At 42.3% G+C, this 13,880-nt stretch overlaps 2 protein-coding genes across 2 annotated transcripts; one reads left to right on the top strand and one right to left on the bottom strand.

Annotated features, from left to right (window-relative positions):
• Nucleotides 1-6,843: 6,843 nt before the first annotated feature.
• kdelr3 (KDEL endoplasmic reticulum protein retention receptor 3) lies at nucleotides 6,844-9,893 on the top strand. Its single transcript, XM_080904267.1, has 5 exons — nucleotides 6,844-7,218; nucleotides 7,598-7,698; nucleotides 8,007-8,165; nucleotides 8,245-8,497; nucleotides 8,918-9,893. Exons 1-5 carry the CDS (start codon nucleotides 7,128-7,130, stop codon nucleotides 8,959-8,961), a joined length of 648 nt encoding a protein of 215 aa, XP_080760393.1. The 5' UTR covers nucleotides 6,844-7,127; the 3' UTR covers nucleotides 8,962-9,893.
• A 135-nt stretch (nucleotides 9,894-10,028) lies between these two features.
• On the bottom strand, nucleotides 10,029-11,725 carry LOC308410704 (GTPase IMAP family member 7). Its single transcript, XM_080904264.1, has 2 exons — nucleotides 11,549-11,725; nucleotides 10,029-11,366 (listed from the first exon to the last, which is right to left on the bottom strand). Exons 1-2 carry the CDS (start codon nucleotides 11,580-11,582, stop codon nucleotides 10,321-10,323), a joined length of 1,080 nt encoding a protein of 359 aa, XP_080760390.1. The 5' UTR covers nucleotides 11,583-11,725; the 3' UTR covers nucleotides 10,029-10,320.
• Nucleotides 11,726-13,880: the final 2,155 nt, after the last annotated feature.

A 13,880-nucleotide genomic window follows, 5' to 3' on the forward strand; every position in this document is an offset into this window, starting at 1 on the left:
GTTGCTGTCATTCAGTATCGCCACATTTATCACTACAGCCAACTTCCTCTGTTTGTCTACCACCACTATGTCCGATCGGTTAGCTATCACCATTTTGTCTGTCTGCATGTCCACCCTTGGGGGCGTCTCCCATTTTGACCTTGGGACTTCCATGTATGCCCTGCCTGCTAGCATCTTGCACCCTGCTTTATGTGCTGGGTTGTCTCAGGGGCATCTTTACACAGCCTGCACCTGGGGTCTTGCCTGGTGTGATAGATGCTCAGAGCTTGTGCCTGTGCTTCCATGATCAGTGCCTCTGTGCTGTCTTTAAGCCCAGCTTTGTCCAGCCACTGGTTGGATTTCTGGATGTCAGCCACCTCCTCTATCTGCCGGTGATACTTACCATGCAGGGCTCTGTCCTTCCATGATGGTTCCTCCTCTTCCTCCTTTTTCTTGGGTTTCTGCAGCTTGAAGTATTCACTGCGCACACAGTCAGTCGTGGCCATCTTCCTGATGTTCGATGTCTCATCCTGGACTGTGGTTCTAGCACTCTGGCCTCCTTCCTTCTGCTTAGTGCACAGCCTCAGGGTCCTGGACTATAAACCATCCATGCATGGTCAGGAGCTTCCTTGCCTGCTGATAGAGATAGTGGCTTCTATCTCCTCCTTTAGCCAACTTATTATCCCTGCAGGGTAACTGATCACGGGCAGAGCTTAGGTGTTGATGGCCCGGATCTTGTTCTTTCCATTCAACTGACTCCTCAGGACTTGCCTGATCCTCTTCAGGTACTTGGTAGTTGCAGCTTTCCTAGCGGCCTCTTCTTGGTTCCCATTTCCCTTAACAGCATGGTCACTTTGTTGGCCTACCACTGTGGTCCAGACAGGAACAATTTAAAATCACATTTCTATTCACATTTGTACAAATATTAATGATCCTCCAAAAATAAATCCGACTTGCCTTACTGAAATGTTATGACTTTTTATAACCAGAACTTCAGTTGTTTTGTTTTTTTCTGCTTCTCAGTGAAATTCTCAATGTCTACTCAGCAGAGTGACTCCTAATTTTCTTCAGACATTCATGATTTCGAAACAGTGAATCATGATGAATTACAGTCATTATGATTCACTGACTGGACACCATAAATGTCTGTACAACATTACATTCTTCCTTTTCTCTACCATGATAATAGGCTATTTATGTTTTTGAGTTGAAAGTCCTAATATTGAACCGACTGTCATGAAATTACAGACAACTACAGGATACTTTGGGATACTTCTGTTTGTGACTACACCTGTAAAACCACTGTTGCTGCAGAGCCTCTGCACCCCTTCAGGAATAATTATAGAGGAGTAAACAGAATATATTTCCTGAAACACAGCAGAGTGGAGTTTCCAAAAATGAAAATGGAAACTAATATAGTTTCAGTCTGAGGGAAGCAGCAGACCTCAAACTCCCCTCAACAGTTTCAATGTACTTTTCAGACCTTCTTTTGTCTGTTTGCACGATTTAAAAGAAAAATCTCAGGAGACGTTTGCTAGTTTAGCTGCCTTCATGCAGAATCCGCATCACTATATCAGATATTAAACTGAGCAAAGCTGTTTCTATGGAAACCTTCTTCCTCCCAGTCCACCTTCACCCTTAGCTCCTCTTTAGGCCCCTCACTCCTCCGTGCTTTTCTCTAAGTCTTGCTCTCCTCCTCTTCTACCTAAATTATAGAGCAGGAGTCAGTGGAGGGGTGCTTCATTTCAAAATCTCCTCCTTTGAATACAGATGTGGGTGTTGCATTTGCTCAGATGAGAAACAAGGAGGAGGACGGAGACATGTTGCTATTAGGAGCAGCGACATAGAGATAAACAGAAGCTGGAGTCAAGGTTTCTAAAGTTAATAGACACAGCGAAAGCAATGAAACATTTCAAAGGCCAGTCTAAGAGGGCAAAGACTAAAACAACAACAAAAAAAACAGGAAAAAAGAAAGTCCAATACACATAAAGTACACAAAAGCTTCACCAAAGGATTATTGCCACACAAGAGCAGGAAAAAGCACCAAGAAACTTGAATGCATTAGCATTAAATGGCAGGCACACATTAACATTCATAATTAGTTTGAATTAGACCACTGTGTAGGTCTGTTCCTTTAAGTATAATGTACTGAAATGCTAATATACACAATATAAATCTAAACCACAAATAAACAAAGTAGAATGGTTTAAACAAGGGGTGTCAATCTAACTTTATACAGTATGCTCCAGTTTGGTTAATTTAAGGGGGCCAGACCAGTTAACTGATGCATAATGACCTACCTTTCTTTTAATGTAAAGGAACACAAGTAAGCATTCACATTTGGTAAGCTCACTATGTATAGCACAAGTGACAAACAGCTGTTTATCTTAGCTGTTTTTTTTTAACTTTCCGTGTGCAGTACTGTACAAAACTCTTGAGCCAAATCTCTTTTTTATATATATTTTGGGAAATAGCTGCAGGCAAAACAGAGTTTGCACAAATTTAACAAGCTTAAAAGTCAATATTTGGTGTGACCACCTTTATTAGCCAACACAGTCTGAACTCTCTTAGGCAGCTTTCGTGTCATTTCTTTAAGAAGTCTTCAGGAATAGTTCTCCGGGTTACTTGAAGGACCTTCAATTCTATTCTTTGGATGTTGGCTGCATTTTTTTTTTATCACTACATGATCACACACTTCATCAATAATTTTGAAGTCCGGGCTCTGGGGAGGCCAATCCATGACTGATGGTGTTCAAGTTTGTGTTTTTTTTTTTTAATCCATGTGTGTTTTTACTGCATTGGCAGTCTGTTAGAGATCAATGTCATGTTGAAATATAAAGCCACTACCAATTAATGGCAGTGCTAATAAATTTAGCTGTATTTTGTGACAGGATATTGCTTGTTTAAGTGCCTACAATTTAAAGGTTATTTATTGGTTTATAGGGTATTTGCTAAGTTGTCTGTTATGTGTAGACACAACATGGGTTCATCTCTTGAGTTGGGAGCTATTTTACGATTTAACAAACAAAAAAGCATATCTCTAAATTGTCAGATACACGAGCTGGAGGTTGAGTGAAAACCAGTGTCCGAAGAAGAACTTTGAAAGACCTGTCTATGTAGTAAACTTAAAAAACAAACAAATATTTAAACATTTAAGACATTAAAATCTCTCTGTAAAATCTCTAGCCTTTGGAGGGCCAGTTCTAGTCCACTACCCGCATGTTTAACAACTCAACTTTAAACCATCCAGTTGGTCTGATCCTTATAAGGTAGAAATACACTGCTATAAATATTTTTTTTCCCCATATTTCAAATAAAAACAAACCTCTAGTGGACTGCTGAAACTTATATACAGTTAATTTTTAATTTCTAAAGACAATAACAGCCCTTAGTCACAGCTGGTGTCATTTCTACTAGCTGACAGGAGCCATTGTCATGGAGCATTGATGGTTTTGAACTGGATGCAGTTCTAGTGCAGTAGCTATGTGTGGCGAGAGAAAGAGAGGAGACAGAGGCTTGCAGACAGGATGATCCGACATTCACACCGTCCAGCAGAAGATGACCAGGCAGACAGACTCTCTGGGGCAGACCAGGCTGTGTGTATGTATAAATAGCTATTAATCGGGCCTGGGTGTCAGATTAGTTCCCATAACCTTTTGCTCAGCACACACTTGTTATGGGAGTATGGGTCAGCTCTGTCCAGGGGATGTCCTTTGTGGTACATTTGCTTCTATCATTCAGCCGATGAACATTCATCAATGTGTTTATAAGACTGGAACTAATGGACTAATATAGCATACATTAAGTTTTCTTCCATTTCTCCTTTAATTTGCTCATTGAGAACTTTTGCTTTCTCGTGTTTCAGATTTTTAAATATGTGCGTGCCTCTGCTTGAGGATAACCAAATCAGAAAAAACAACCAGTGCCTCTGTGCTGGATGCTTCTGGGGTATATAAAGAAGCTATGTACTTTTCGTTGGTGTCCGTCGCCCCCTCATTTCTCTGCACCACCACTGATGTACTCTAAGTAGGCTGGAAGCATTTCCTGAGTAATCTAGGAGGTCTATATCACATGAAAATGAGAGGAGGATGTTGGGTAGCGTGATGTACGCAAGGCCAGAATTCGGCTTCAGTTTGTAGGTTACGGTCAGAGGGAGGAGGTGGAGATTTTGTGGGATCATGTGGGATCAGAAACGCGGGATGGTGAGAAACAGTGTGTCAGTGATTCAGTGATACAGCTTTCCTCAGAATTAGGAGGAAAGGGGGCCAGGGTGAGGAACTGTCAGAAAGCAGTGAACACACAAAGAGGGTGGAGAATATTTTAAAACACTGATAAGTAAGAGTAAAATGTTTCAGGTCACTTTACAATCTAGTCCGGTTCTTTAGCCAAATAAAAAGAAAGCACAAACATTGCTTCTTGGTGAACAGCCTAAAGCCCGGTGTCAAAGCTGCCCACTCATCTTCACTTCATGTTCATGAGACATATACAGTTCTGAAGCAGACAGACTCCTCATCTGCAAAAGGATGAACACCGTTGGCACAGACTTAAACAGCCCTGAAGTGCTTTACACATTTCAGCGTTTCAGTTGGTAATTATTTGTTTTGTGTTCCATTGTGGGCCAAACTGAGCTGACATTTAGTTATGAGGCATTAGCCTTTTTCTTTTGTATCTGAATTTCTTTAGAAAACACAAAGAGAAAAACACAGTGCAACTCTAGAAGACCGAAAAATACATTTTTCATGTTTCCAAATTATTTCTTGCCAACTGTGAAACAGAAGTGGGAATCAGAGCTATTTTTTGCAGGGTACATTTGCTCACTCATTTTTTTATTGTTAAAAAATATCATATAATAGTTTAGTAATCTTTTTTTTTCATCTTGAGTTTTATTGAAAGCTTTTATGGGGTTTTTGTGATATCAGTGGTACAGTCATGTGAAAACAAAAGCTTTCACAGGACTAGGTGAAAAAAAGTAGGTGAAAAACTAAGTGTACACTTGCTGCTTCTATAGGAATTAAGAGGTTAAGCAGCAGCCAGGAGGTGCTAATCAAATCCACTTGATTCACTGATCATCCAAAAGTGGGAGTACCTCTACAAAAGCAGAGGTTTTGGGAGTTTGCTGAGCATTCAGGTGTGTTAACTTGCAACTATGCAACTATCTTTGCAGGAGTGGACATTCAACACAAAGTCAGACAATACAAGGTTCAGAGATGCTGCAGAAACCCACGAGCACCACAAACTCCACAGCCCTCAGTTAGCATGTTAAATGTTAAAGTTCATCACGATGCAAAACACTAAAAAACTTGCTGCAAGGAGAAAGCTTCTTCTCACTAAAAAGAACATGTCAGTACAGCTCAGGTTTGCACAGCAACATTTAAATAAGCCATGAGACTTCTAGAACAATGTCTTTAGGACAGACAACACCGAATTGGAGATGTTTTCCCACAATGAACAGCACCATGTTTAATTAATATCAGCACAGACCCCCTCAAACCATCAAACACCGTGGTAGTGGTGGTGGTGGTGATAGAGGGATGTTCATATGGGCTTGTTTTTCATTCGTAGCATCTGGGTGCCCTGGAATCATGGAGTTGACCATAAACTTCTCAGAATATGTAATAAATATTGTCTAATGTGAATCCATCTGTCCAATGCATGTATTTGTACACTAGCTTTTAAATGGGTAAGTCATATGATTTATTATTATAGATCCACTGGTGAAGTTAATAAAAGACAACAAGCAAAATAATGCAGTTTGTTTGGAAAACACATTTCAGACAACCAGGAGATTCATTCAAACAAATTAAAAGGAAAACCATTTTAAATAACACCATTAAATACATTTAATTATCCTATAGAGAAGGCGTGGCTCATTAATTTTCCCCAAGGAAACACAATTATGGCCTAATTGGAGCATCTATTCTTACCAGCAGCACTTTATAAAGAGACAAAATTAGTCCTGAGCAACTAAACTGAGTTTAGTTTGTTGGAGCAGCCCTCCACAACAGTGCCAGTTTCTCATCTGGTAATTTTAATTCCCCACCTATGCTTTAGAGCAGGAATATCAGAATGATTTTACAATGGGCTACATACAGCCCTGTTTGATCTTAAGTGGGCCAGATCAGCGAAACTCCCTTTCCTGCAAGTGTAAATAAGTTTAACCAATCCATGAGATATCCTAATATAAGAAATAAATTTTAACAATGCATCTCAGTTTTTCCCAGCGATAAAGAAATGCTGCCGAACTCACTGCCCAAAAGAACAAAAAACAAAAAACAAATCTCCGGAAAGTTGTACAGTAGATAATGAAAAAAAAAACTGTACTTTTTCATATAATTGTTTATGTATTACTTAATTAATTACTGTGTTTTAGTATGAATGACCATGAAGGAGGTTATTCTGTAGGAAAAGCTGTAACAGTTAATAACAGACAGTAAGTCCCAAATTTGCCCTCCTTCACATTTTCCAAAGCTGGGCACCAGTGTCTGACACTCCTGCTCTCGAGGGACCATTTCCAATAACGAAACACCATATAGATAGGTAGATAAGTAGTTTGTCGCCATCTGCTGTGAAATCAGTGCATTGCAGGATGTCTTCCATCAAGTTCGCCATAGAAAGTCGGTCATTACCGGGAACAACCTTCAAAATAAAAATAGTTATGGATAGTGAAAGAGCTAATAATCACCCAGAAGTCAGAAGTCAGTGTGTTGAACTTAGTATTGAAAAGAAAAAAAATCAGTAAATGTACTAAAGAGTGTTTTCTACAGTCATTGGGCTAAACTCTCAACGAGCATGCGCTTTAACCAGCACAAGGTTTTACTTTGAAAGTCGTAAGCCGGAAACAGATATATTTAGCTCTGTAATGAATCTATGACGGCGAAGAGCTGAGCTATCAGCCACGTCACCTCCTCGGAAGCGGTTTTCCTGTCTGTCCACGGCACACACGGATCTGTAAGCGGAATCCACGGAGTCTGTGTCTAGCGTCACGCGCACAGAGAGTGAGCCGTCCGACCGTGACCGCGCAGCTTGTCGCCTCTCTGCCCACGCCAGCACAGCACCCCTTTGGCGTTTTATGAGCAGCGACTGCCTCCTGAGGACGTGCAAGGCCCGTGAGGAGTTGCATTAAGGTTTTTTGCTGGAGCATAAACACCATGAATATCTTCCGTCTGGCGGGTGACGTGTCACACTTGGTGGCTATCATCATCCTGTTGCTGAAGATATGGAGGTCCAAGTCGTGTGCTGGTAGGTTGACACTAGCAACACAGTGTGGGTGCTGTGCGATCATATCAGTGCATTTGGGCTGTTATGATTTTTCATCCGCGCTAAAGATGTATGCGTGTGGCTGTGGTGCACAAAAACAGCTGTGACACAATGAAACTTCTCTTATCTGCTGTGTGCATTAAGGATGGCATTTGCATGGCGCTGATTGTCCTGCGCCAGTGGAAGCTACGTGGCAATGATAACAAAGTTAAGAGCAGCCTGCTCGACCAATCATACAGCTTTGTTTAAAGTGAGAGAGCTGCACAGCTGAGTTGCAGAAGAAAGAAGAAAAAAAGGAAACGTTTAACTTCTCTGTTTCATCCTCTCACTTTTAATTTCTCTCATTTTATTTCCATTACAGGCATCTCTGGGAAGTCTCAGGTGCTGTTTGCGATTGTCTTCACCACCAGGTATCTCGACCTGTTCACGGTCTACATTTCTGCTTACAACACGGTCATGAAGGTAAGTTTGTAGGTCACACCCACACACAGTCACACACACATTTCCCTGTCAGATTACCTTTGAGCTGAATGACCGCCATAAGTTAGAGTCATTCATTTCTTGTACCAGCTGTGATCTCTGTGTGTTCACTAACACACACACACACACACACACACATATATATATATATATATATATATATATATATATATATATATAATAAACACAAAGCAGGGATGTTAGCAAAATAAGCAAAAGCATCTTGTAGTGTTTCACAGTGTCTTCAATTAAGTTCACTTTTCCTGATCAGTGTTTGGCTCCGCCCTCAGGTGGTGTTCCTGGCTTTGTCCTATGCTACGGTGTACTTGATCTACATACGCTTCAGGAACACGTACGACTCTGAGAACGACACTTTCCGCGTGGAGTTCCTGCTGGTCCCAGTCACCGGGCTGTCCTTCCTGGAGAACTATGCTTTCACCCCAATGGAGGTAAAGGTGTCTGTCAGAAATGTAGAGCTCCCTCAATTAAAAACAGCTTTAAAATTAACACGCACCCCTTTGCCTCCAGATCCTGTGGACCTTCTCCATCTTTCTGGAAGCAGTGGCCATAATGCCACAGCTCTTCATGATCACCAAGACCGGCGAGGCGGAGTCCATCACCACCCACTACCTGTTCTTCCTCGGCCTCTACAGAGCCCTCTACATCGCCAACTGGGTGTGGCGCTATCACACAGAGGGCTTCTTCGACCAGATCGCGGTGGTGTCCGGCGTCGTGCAGACCATCTTCTACTGCGATTTCTTCTACCTCTACGTCACAAAAGGTGAGTAAGAACACGATCATTCGCTGCTACGCTACAGGGCCGAGTCTAGGTGTGATCCATTTACGTTGGCAGGATGCCACGCCAGAATTATGTTTGAGTAATCATCCGATATTTGCAGCGTTATTATTAGGGTTATCGGCCTTGCCTGTTTTACTGCACTTTCTGTTCTGATGATATAAAACAGCATGCAGAAGTAATTTGCAATGAAATCTAGCACACAGCTATGCTCTGTGACTGAAAGAGAGCTTCTGCTCAGATTGTTTACCTGTCGAGGGAGGATATGTATCCTTAATGCCAGCTGCTGTAGGTTGCTCTAAAGTGTTTGCTCACCTGCTAAACAAAGGAGTGGGGGAAGCTAAAAAACACTCCCTCACCCTCGCTGTGTTCTCACTTTTTTCTTTCTCGTCTGTCTTCCTTCAGTGCTTCGGGGAAGAGGAAAGATGACCCTGCCGATGCCGGTTTAAAACGGACCCCTCCACCACAGCCCTCCACCCTTCTGTGCCTGCCACGTATCGGCATCTGAGAGTAGATCCTTCAGCTGTATTTGTACTTAATGATATAACTGGTCTGTGATTGTAGTTTAGACCATTTTTTTCTTTCTTCTTTTTTTGTCTGATCGGTTCTTTGGGTTTAAGTCTGTACATTTGCAGGAGTTTACATGGTTGTTTTATTAGTCCATAAGATGCAGGTGCGACACTGGAAGTGTGTCCCTAATATGCACCAGGCAAGTGAGCAACAGCAGTACAGAAACAGTATTTGTGCACGCTTGTGGGTTTTTTGTTTTTTGTTTTTCTTTGGAAGCTGAGGGTGACTGTGACTCTGGAGGTGCTTACATTTACATCCTGAACAATCAACAGTATTTTGAGCACAAAAATGTAGCTGCAATGTTTTTTGTACAGCACTCAGGTGGACTACACGTAGTTCTCTTTCAGTATAAATCCTTCACATTTCACATAGTCTTTAAAAATATGGTAGTGTTTGTACATTTGTGCTCCCCGATCTTTTTACGGCGTGTTGTCCTTTTTCACTCTGTGCTGTTAGACACTCCCTGAATAGGTCACTGCGTTGTATGCAAACCATTTCCTTTCCTCACTGCCAGCTGCAAACTGATGAATCCCTTCGTCATCTTTTGTGTGTCAGTGCATTTGTACAGAAGAGAATAAAGGGCTAAAATATGTTGTCACTTGTTATATGAAGCCAAAGACGGATAAGGTAACTGCTGCAATGTTTTAAACAGTTCTTCTTATTTTTAAATCTTCCTGTGTTGTTACCTTAACCAAATCACGCCATTGTGTCGGGGGTGGAAATGATGGGAAAATTGTTTTTTAATGTATTGTATCTGTGTAGCGAACTAACCTATTTTTGACAAATACAAATGTGTGAAGTCATAATAAGATGAACTGGACTTTTTTTTTTTTGTGACTTTATTGTGCTGTGAGTTCGTATTTCACAGTATAGTCTAAGAGTGCGTGTGTGGTGCGCTTGTGGTGTTGAACAATGGAAACACAATCATAGTTAAGTGATGCATCTGTAGGTTCTCATTCATCCAGGTCATGGTGGAGCTTGAGAAAATGGCAGCTTGGCTTTTTTAGGTCTTTGAAGATGCTTCACCTCTCATCCAGGAGGCTTTTTCATCCCTAGAGCACCTGGTGGATGGTCTCGGGCTATAAACCACTGGTAGGGATTTGACCCCTTCTCTAGAGAAACATCTTGGATGAGAAGCGAAACGTCTTCAAAACCCAAAGAAGTCCATCTGGCCTTACATCAAGTGACTTGTCCTCACCACGTGGGTTTCGTTGTGTCCTGTCTCTTTGATTTACCTTTCAGCGCAGTAAAGTTTTTCTGTGTTTGTATAGCACCTTGCTTCCTTCTCTCACGGCCCCTCCCACTGCTTTCGCAGCCGACCTGACAGAGAGCGGAGACGCAGCCAGAGCTGCCACTTTCTCCACCACCTTCGCCTTCTTCACAGCTTTCCCTTTCCCCTTGTCCTTTCCCATGATCCCTGCCCCCTCCGCAGCACCTTTCCCCAGGGCGGTCACCAGCTCGCACCAGAAAAGCCTCTCCGCTCTCTTCCGGGCCTCCTCTTCCTCCCTTCTCCTCTCCTCATCCTCCCACTTCTTTTCCAATCTTGGCAGCCGCCCCTCTGTGACCTCAGCCTCTGTCTGAATAGACTCCACCACGTGCCCAGCTTCACCCAGAATCCTCTCATGTGCCTCCCTTATGGCACCTTCAGCCTCCTTCAGCATCTCATCGCTGTAGCAACCGCCTCCATTCTTAGCCACAATTTGGTCCACCTTCTCCAAAAGTTGCATGACTTGATGTGAACATTCATCTGTTTCCTCCTGCCTGCTGTTATCAAAGACGTGATATCCTCCATAGCAGCTGCTGACAAACTCAGACAGCTCCTGGCTCTCCTCTAGAAAGTCCTCGATGCGTTTCCCCTTCAGCTGGTCACCACAGGTGAACAGCACCATCGTAAACCTCATTACTCCAGGCCCTAATCTAGCTTTGATCCACTCAAAGGCCTCCCTCTCCTCATGGGTGAACCTGCCGAGCTGCAGTGTCACCAAGAAGGCGTGGGGTCCCGGAGAAGAGAAACCAACACACTGTCCCACCTCTGCCATAACCTCCTGAGAAGACAGGTGTGTGTGGAAGAGCCCGGGAGTGTCAATGACGGAGATACTCCGCCTTCCCACTATCCCGCTCTGTTTCTTGCATCGTGCGGTTACAGAACAGGGGGACACGTCCACCAGGAACGCAGACCTTCCCAGGATGGTGTTGCCAGAGGAGCTTCTGCCTGTCCCGGTCCGGCCCAGCAGAACGATCCTCAGAGATTCAGCCTCTGATGTGGGGGCTGATGCTTCACTGACTGCCAAACAGAGAGTCATGTGTGTGTCATAATTACCTTTGACATTAATATAATGCATGTACATCCAGGCAACATATATAATATTAAATCATGTAGGCACATTTACATTTCAAAGGGTAAGTGATTTGATCGTTCACAGCTTGCTAATCCAAAGTAATGCAACACAAGTGTAATGGGCATACCTTCATGTGACGCAGCACTTTCAGATGACGACATTCTGATGGAGAAACTGTAGTGAAGCCTTCAAAATGTTTTTTTTAAAAATAGCTGAAATCCTGGAGAGAGACAGAGACTGGCTGTTTCTGAGATACGCTCGTGTTTCTAGATCATTTGACCGCAGAGTGCTTCAATGCAGCTGCAATCTGTGGTGGAGCAGAGAGGCGCTGCTTGCACACTAGTGATGGGTCGTTCGCGAACGAAATGGCTCTTAGAGCCGACTCTTTGACGTGAACGATGCGAGCCGGCTCCTTATCGCGAGCCGTCACGTAGGGTTTTTTTTTTTTTCTTTCTCTCAGCCTCTCTCTCGCACTTTTTTTCTGCTTCACTCTGCACGCGAGCCTTGTGCTTTACGCTGGGCAGAGGGGGGAGGGGCGGTAGTTACACTCAGTAGCACAGGAACAGAGCCAGAGAGAGAGAAAGAGAGGCAGGGACAACAACATTAGAAAGGTATAGTAATCATCCACAACTATTTTCGGTTGCAGATGATAAAGGATTGAGAAAGTTTATTCATGCAGGTCCATATGACAGAGAATATGCATGTTCTTTTTGTTTTCATATTATAATTTATATTTAATTGTGTTGTGGTTTGCAGTGTTTTGTGTTCTTTTCACTTTAAATTTGTGAAAGGAAAAAGCTGAAAATTTAAATAGTTAAAACTTGAAATGTGAATAGTTGATTTTTGTATTATATGATTTATTTATTACATTTTATGTGGAGTGAATAAATAAAAGTATATTTACGGTGGCCCCTAGAGACAAAGCACATACAAACTTCAAATCACGTACGAACTCTGAAGCATGTACAAACTCCAAAACACGTAAAAACACGTACAAACTCCGAAGCACGTAAAAACTCAGAAGCACATAAAAACTCAAAACACGTACAAAAGACAACAGAAGTGCTCCAGGATGCTGGGCGCAGTGTTGAGCCTTTGTTATCTTGTGGCTACACAAGCCAGCAAGTACCAACGACCGGATTTGGTGTGTGGTAGTAACAGGTAAATGAACTTTTTTTTTAATTATTTGAATATATATATGAGTGCCTGTGTATAAATACACAAACAATACACACATGCTTTCAATTGTGTAATTTAAGTGATCTAGTAGCTCTGCTTTGGAAGTTCAGTTCATGCTAGAAATGTGTTTTGGAGTTTGTACGTGTTTTGTCTCTAGGGGCCACCGCATATATTTATATATAAACATATATAAATAAAACCACTTGTTTTTACGTTAGTAATTCCTTTTGTGCATAATTTTATATTATTGTTAATAATAAATTAATTAAAGCAACAAAACAACCTGAAGAGCCGGTTCGGAGCCGAAAGAGCCGGCTCTTTTTAGTGAGTCGAACCGAAAGAGCCGGGTCTCTAAAAAGAGCCGGAAATCCCATCACTATTGCACACTGCCACCCTGACGCACAGTGTAACCAAACCCACAAAAAATGATAACACGAGGGATACGTGTTAGCTTGCAGTGAAAACTGCAGAAAAGTGTTATTAACGGAGCTCTGTGACAATACAATGGCCAACACGAGTGAGAAATAATAATTCGATCTTTTGATACAAATTTAATAATAATAATAATAATGGATTGGATTTATATAGCGCTTTTCAAGGCACCCAAAGCGCTTTACAATGCCACTATTCATTCACTCTCGCATTCATACACTGGTGGAGGCAAGCTACGGTTGTAGCCACAGCTGCCCTGGGGCAGACTGACAGAAGCGAGGCTGCCATTTCGCGCCATCGGCCCCTCTGGCCAGCACCAGTAGGCAAGTAGGGTAAAGTGTCTTGCCCAAGGACACAACGACCAGGACAGAGAGCCCAGGGATCGAACCGGCGACCTTCCGGTTACAGATACGCTTCCCAACCCCCTGAGCCACGGTCGCCCGCTGTTGTTTCAAACTGTGACCACTAGATGGCAGTGAATCCTCACATAATGAACGCATCAACGTCAATTTCACCAAAAAGACAGAAATACTATTTCCGTCTATTAACAATTATTAGAATATCCTAACGTAACGAAACTAACAAAAAGCCTTTAGTTCTTCAGTTCAGGGCTAATGGTGTTTTAAGTTATCCTCACCAGTCTCCAGACCAAAGTCACACTTTTGGCAGACTCCAAACATTTTTATTAATAATAGAAACATTAAAGAAAAATGTTAAAACTGGGAGAATTAACCATATTAAGAAAAATATTAGCTCATTTTGAGTTTGGTGGCAGCAACATGTCTCAAAAAAATTGGGACAGGGCCATGTTCCTTATCGTGTAGCATTTCAGCACTAGTCTGTAAACA

This window comes from Rhamphochromis sp. 'chilingali' (assembly GCF_963969265.1).
Source record: "Rhamphochromis sp. 'chilingali' genome assembly, chromosome: 15".
Lineage (NCBI taxonomy): Eukaryota > Metazoa > Chordata > Actinopteri > Cichliformes > Cichlidae > Rhamphochromis > Rhamphochromis sp. 'chilingali'.